We start from the raw sequence: 6,767 nt of genomic DNA on the forward strand, positions 1-6,767 counted from the left end.
CCCTGCGTCGCCGCCTGCCTGGGTTGGGCTAACCCTAACCCAGCTCCAAGCACTTGCTAGTGGTGAGGCAGCCTTTGTGTTTCACCAGCCTGGATTCCAGAAGAGTGTTCCTTAGGGTCAGCAGAAACACTCCATCTCTTCACCTGGGTTCTCGTATGCTCTAGAACGCTTTCCACCCAGGCTTTGACTACAAGAGGACACCACCCGTCCCCGTTTCAGAGCGAACACTGTTTCTGTCCACGCACCTCTGTCCGGGGGTGGGCGCCCCTCGGCCTGGCTGTCCCATCCCCTCCTCCGCACGCCCAGAGCCCTGGCCTTCCCCGTCTGGCACATATGTTAGTTCAGCCTGAGACCTGCTTCTGGAGCTAGAGAGGATGGGCTGGAGGCAAGGGGCTGCTGCAGTGGGTGGGTGGCCCCGGCCGAGTCTGCGCCGCCTCTGCTCCCCACGAGACCTTGCGCCACCTCTGAGACCCGCTCTTCCATCTGCACAGAGGGAGTCGTGGTGACAGGATGAGGTTTCCCGTGGAACCTTTAGGACGGCTCTGGGCGCTCCGGACTCGGTCGCTCTCAGGGTCAGATGTCAGAGGTGGCCTTTGCCCTCTGCCCTCAGCCAATACTCTTCCTGATCTCCAGATTTTTCTGTTTATTTCCTCTCTTGTGCCGACGGCCGGCACCATCCCCTCACATGTCCCACGCCCCTTCCTCCGTGTCTTTGGCTGATGCCTCCTGTGGGTCCCGGACTCAGGGCGGCCTCTCCGGGCCGGCCCCAGCACCCCGAAGCTGGACTGACCCCTCTGGAGAGGAAGGCGTGTGACCCCCCTGGCTCTCATCTCGCTGCCCCTCCTTGACGCTCCCGTGGGTGGAGGTGGCCTGTAGTCATCTGCCCTCGGTTTGAAGGGACTTTGACGCTTGAATCCTTAAGGGCTCACCGGCGCTGTCCGACCTCGGCCCAGGGCGACGGCCCCGCGGCCACCGCCTGCGCTTCCCCGACGCGAGCACCAGAGGGCGCCCAGACTCCACCAGGGCAGCGCGGGGACGGCTCCCTCCAGCCCCGGGACCCCAGATTCCCCCAGCCCGCAGACCTCGGCTCCCCCCAGCCTCCGACCCGTGGCTCCCCTCAGCCTCAAGCCCCAAGTTCACGGCTCCCTCCAACCCCGGAACCCCAGATCCCCCCAGCCCCGGGTCCACGGCTCCCTTCAGCCCGGGCCCCAAGTCCACGGCTCCTTCCAGCCCGGGACCCCAGCTGTCCCTAGCCCCGGGACCCCGGCTTCCGCCACTCCTGGGCTCCAAGTCCTCAGCTCCCCACAGCTCCGGGACCCACGACTCCCCATAGCCCCAGGCCTGCAGTCAGCGGCTCCTCACAGCCCTGGGACCCTAGCTCCCCCAAGGCCAGGGCCCACGGCTCCCCACAGACCCGGGACACTTCTGGAGAAGAAGCCAGGAGCTGGTCCAATGGCAGGTGCCATCTGCACCCGGCATCCCGCAATTCTGGAGAGAGCATGGAGTTGCAGGGAGAGGAGAGAGCCCGGACATGAGTAGGTCCCCAGACACTCACGCGGTGCTGCTAGTGCCTTTTACACGCGGAGGCTGTGGGGGCTGAAAGACGACCGGGAGTCCTGGCTTGACCAGAGCTGGAGAGGAGGAGAGCACCGGCCTGCGTCCTCCAAAGCCGAGCTGGAACTGTAGAAGGGGCCTCCTGCTGCAGTCTGCTGGTGTTCGGTGCAGGTCCAAACCGTGGATGAGCTCCAGGGCACGCCCGGGAGGGGCGGCTGCTTCTCTCCCGGGTGGTGCTGGTTGCTCTGCAGCTCGGCCCTGGGGGAGCCAGGCCCAGGTCAGTGCCCCAGTCGGAATCTTTGGGAGGTGGGACCTGGACACTGGGCCAAGGCTCACCCTCTGAGGCCCCAGGCACGGGAGGGAAGATTGTGCTGTCCCTTGCCACTCACAGAATAGTAAGAAGAACAGCAGCCCTAAGAATGGCGCGCAGTGGAGTAAACACGGGCAGGCTCAACCGTGCCTTGGCTTCCCAGGCTGCGCAGAGACTCGGACCCTCTTTCTGAAGTGGTAGGGACCACATTGTCCTCTCCACAGTCCCATTCCTCTGTGGAGGCTCCTGGCCGGTGGGCCCTGCCCGCTAGAGGGCCGCCTGCGCCATGAGAGCCGCAGAGTTCTGGCCAGAGGCCTTCAGCTGGGATTCTGAGACCTAAGCCATGGGGTGAACAGACGCTCAAGGGATGGGGCCTTCACGTCCCTCGCAGAGGCAGTGGGTTTATTTTGCTGTCTTTAGGTTGCAGGGTTCTAAGGCAAATCCTTACATTAACCTCAGATCTGGAGGAAGGAACTTTCCCAGGTGCAATGGGCTTTGCTGTCCACTTCACCCGGAAGCAAACGCTTGGGCCCTCACCTGGGATGGAGGATTCCATCCAGGCATCAATTCTGTGTGGGGAGAGTTTTTTCCTTTGATTCCTGGCGTAATCTGTCTTCTACTCTATCTTCAGTTTTCGGATGTTCAACCCTCTTGTTTCAACCTCTTTACGCCATCTGAAAACACAGCTACCCTCATTTCCAAACCAAAGATAGCCATTAAAATGCAACCCTCCATACCACTTTCATGCCTCCCTCTTCATTAAGAGGACCCAGTGCTTGTTTATAGAGTGAAATGTGAAAAAAATTTTGTTCTTAATTTGAGAAAATTGAGCTCAGCCAAAAAAAAAAAAAAAAAAAAGAAAGCATCTCCAAATCCAGACTTACTGTTTTCTCACTATGGTGTGATCCGCACAGATGAGAAGAGTGACACCTTGCGGCTTCCGCTACTGCTCTGGGGACTCCGCGGGCTGTGTCTGGGCCCCGCGTCTCCTGCACAGGGTGTGCCTCGCACACACTTGATCAGCATCGAAGGGTGCTGTGGCCCTACCAGGCAGACGTGGCTGCCTCCGGGGTCTTCCTGGACTTGTTAACCTCCTGAGGCCCCTATGGCTCTCAAGAAGAAGCAGGAGTGGGTGGGCAATTCTAATTGAATTCTAATTGAGAAGTACGCTGCGATGGTAGACAGGTCACTGTGTTCCAACTCCTGTCCTCAGCCCCCAGCCCCTAATGCCAAGCTTGATTTCAATCCAAAATCCTAGAAAGAGGGTTGGCAAACTTCGGCAGAGAGCCAGAGAGTAAACACCAGGCTGTGCAGGATGGGTGGTTTCTGTTGCTTTCCTCTGGGCTAGTGGAGAAGCTTCTTCAGACAATATGTGAGTGAGTGTGGACGTGTTTCAATAAAACTTTACGGATGGACACTGAAATTTGAGTTTCACGGAATTGTCACGTCGAGGAATAGCAGACTTCGTTAGATTTTTTGTTTTTAAACATTAAAACACGTAAAAACAGTCTCAGCCCAGGGGCTATGTGAAAACAGACCTCAGACCAGATTTGTCCCAGAGGCCAAAATTTGCCTAGCTCTGTCCTGGAACATCAATCCCAGGGAGTGCCCAGAAACGGCAGGGTTTACGAAGGGTTTTGTGACTCCTTTTCAAGAAGTCACACGGAGTCACTTCCTGGGCTTCTCAGCCTCCTGGAGTGGATCACCATCCGGAAAGCCAGAGCAGCTGCACTGAGGAAGAGCTGGCTCCCTGCAGGCCCGCTTGCCTCCCCGGCAGGCGCTCTGCTGCTTTCTTGCCAAATCTTGCAACTGACCAGCATTCCCTGCATGTCTGCCCCATGTTTCCCAGTGGGTGTGATGCTCACAGCTCTGTCAACTCCCTCAGACAGTGGAGTCACGTGCCTGCCTCCTTGCACCAGTAAAAAGTCCCAAAGCCTGACCAAACCCACCCACTGAGAGAACGGAGTCTACACGCTCAATGAGAATTTCCTTCACATTCCCAGCACTACCTTGTGGAAGACGATGAGAAACACAGATGACAGTTTGGGAGCGGGTTCTGCCACATCACAGACACTGAAGAGAGTCTCTGTAATTTCTTTAATTATTCAAACAATAGAGCACAAAGATAACAGTTTCAAGTACATTCTGATACACGTTTTGACAGGAATAGATATGCATTTAGTCATGAGGGAGGCTGGCAGCAACCACCAAGCGTACATTTTGCACAAACTCTTGGCTCCGTCAACCCTGAATGAGAAGTCGGCCCCTCGTCCTGGCGGGGCTGGGCTGCACCCTCTTGATGCCCTCTGCCTAGTTTCTCTAAGCAGTGGTTTCCTTTCCTTGCCTGTGAAAAATAATTTTAAATATAAAGCAGTGGACGGATCTTAAGAAGACGGACCAGGAGGGCTGGGGACAGCACCCAGCAGCACGGACACTGCCACCGGGCCTGTCCAGGAGGCAGTGCCACCCAGGAGTCAGGATTTCCCATCTGGGTGAGGCTCTGCTCCAAGGTACCCCAGTCACCAGCAGAGCTGCACCACGGCCTCAGGCACCTTGGGGCTTGGTCAATGACCAGCTTCTCTCTGACCATCTGGGCCACACGGTCACATCGCCAGGTCTGTCAGCACAGCCAGAGGAGCTGCTGTGCCCAGTGCTTCTGGGTTCACTTTTGACTGACTTGAAATTATACTGAACCGCCAAAAGAACAGAAACCATCACACTTCCTCCGAGATTGTAAACATCAGCCTGGAACCTGCTGACCACCTAGAACACTAAAGAAAAGTCTTTTACAGAAAATGGCTGAGGACTGCTCCTGCGCAAAGGGCCCGGCCCTGTGGAGGCTTCAGAGACCCTGCGCCATCCACCTGGGCACACGCCCTCCCCGGAAGGTCACTCAAGGGCAGACCCTCAGCAGAGCAAACCTTCAGGGACTGGTCCCAGCCTCAGGAGTGAGCCCCTGCCAGGTGGGGCTGAAGTCTGTTCACTCCCGCTCCCTAAGCCTGGACCACCTTCCACACAGGCTCCAGCTGCTAGGAGGCCCTGAGCTCACACAGCGCGACCCTTCCAAAGCTCAGCCTGCTTGGATAATTTAGCCCAAAGCACAAAGCATGGCACACATCTTCCGTAAGCCAAAGAACTGGTAGTAGTCTTCCACCTGGGACCCTGACAACCGCCAAGGGCAGAGACCCTCTTGGCCTCCAAGGCAGCATGAAGCATGGAAGGACCTTCCCCAGCCCAGCACCCACAGCAGCATGCTCACTCAACAGGGATCAAAGTCCACGCCTGACTGCCATGTCACACAGACAACCAGCATAGCCTGAGGACCTCAACAGCAGCCCCGACATTCCAGCGACTGGCCCATGCCACTGTGGGCTTGCCGCTCGGATTTAAGGGGACCCTCAAGAAAAGAGGATAGAGCTTCAGAGAAGATCAAACCTGGTCCTCTCTTCTAAGGATGCTTTCTGGAAGGGGCACAACAGGACCTCAGAAAGCAGCAATGAGCCTCTTCCCTACAGATCACAGACAGCACGAACAGGGTCAGGCCAGCGGTCTGCCCAGCAACCACACACAGGAGTCCTAGGAGAAGGTTCTCGGTGGCCGTCCCCAGGCCACCTCCTCTGGGCTTACACATTAGGCTTTGCTAGATAAGGGGTGGGGTTAGGGGGATAGCACAGTCCCTACGGGTGGCACCCCCAACCTTTGGGAGCGTAGGAAGAGCATCACACAATAAATACAAACAGAGCTGAGGTTTCTCCAGCCATGAGAAGAAGTTGGTTTGTGTGCCTACTTTGGTTACCTAAGTCAGTCAGTCTGAGTTCACAGTATAAGCAACACATCTAAATAGAATATTGGGAGTGCCTGTCAGCACTAGGTTTCCCAAACAAAGAAGCCAAAAAAAAAAAAAAAAAAAGAAAGAAAAAGAAAAAGGGCTGCAACAGGGATTCTTAGTTATTAGATACTAAGCGGTCTGTGCATGGCACATTTTATTTCTATAAAACTATTACAAAATATTCAAAAATACATTTTAGTAAATTTACAGCAGTTATTTCTCAATTTATTAATGCAAAAACATCCTTTTGTTTTCTCTGTACAAACTGCAGGCTCCATCCTCGTGGGCTCATCACTATGTGCGCTTTTAAAAAATATTATTTTCTAATAAATTCTTTGAAGTTAAAAATAACAGAGTTCTTCCAGTTTGTCAGAAAAAAAAAAAAAAAAGCAAAGCAAAGAAAGTGTGTGTTGTGTGTGTGTAACAGTCTTGGCTTCCAAGAATGTGGCAAAACGGTGAATACAAAGGGAATATGAAACCATAAAGACAACAGAGGAGATGGCTGTTACATCGGAAACTAGTTAAATTAAAATAATATATTTTCATATTTTACACTATTTCAAAAATGAAATGTAATTCAGTTAAGTATTGATCTCTCAAAAAATCTAATTTACAATTCTGTGTATAAAAATATAATTTGTGGACCCCCATGAAGCACGTTTGAGTTTGCACTTGCTGAGAAGCAGGAGATGGAAGGGAGGGATGGCGGGGACAGAGGTTTGCTTTCTGACAGCCGGGACGAGGTACATGTAGAAAAATAGACTCTGAGCAGGTTGCTTGGCCTCACAAAATAATCTTTCCCCCGTGAGTACAGTTCACATGATCATAATAAATTATCCAAGAAACAAACTATTTAAGGCTCTTGAAGGTCCGGTTCATATTATTTAAAACATCTATTCATACCAAATAAATAGCCAGGAGAGGAGGAAAAAATAACCAAAATAAAACAATAACCAAAAAATTCAAAAAATATATATCAACTAAACACAACAACAAAACTTCCCGGGGTCCTTGTTTCCTTAGAGTCTACTTTGGACTGTCCTACTTTATTATTATTATTATTATTATTATTAT

General features: G+C 53.2%; 1 protein-coding gene across 1 annotated transcript in view; it reads right to left on the bottom strand.

Annotated features, from left to right (window-relative positions):
• Positions 1–1,574: 1,574 nt before the first annotated feature.
• Positions 1,575–6,767, bottom strand: part of SHH (sonic hedgehog) — a 14,729-nt gene continuing 9,536 nt past the window's right edge. The window contains exons 4-6 of the mRNA XM_011941594.1: positions 5,385–5,504; positions 4,417–4,481; positions 1,575–1,812 (exon numbers count right to left, since the gene is read on the bottom strand). Coding sequence (XP_011796984.1) covers positions 1,575–1,812; positions 4,417–4,481; positions 5,385–5,504 — 423 coding nt within the window. The remainder of the gene's footprint in view (positions 1,813–4,416; positions 4,482–5,384; positions 5,505–6,767) is intronic.

Source organism: Colobus angolensis, unplaced genomic scaffold, assembly GCF_000951035.1.
Source record: "Colobus angolensis palliatus isolate OR3802 unplaced genomic scaffold, Cang.pa_1.0 Scaffold2, whole genome shotgun sequence".
Lineage (NCBI taxonomy): Eukaryota > Metazoa > Chordata > Mammalia > Primates > Cercopithecidae > Colobus > Colobus angolensis.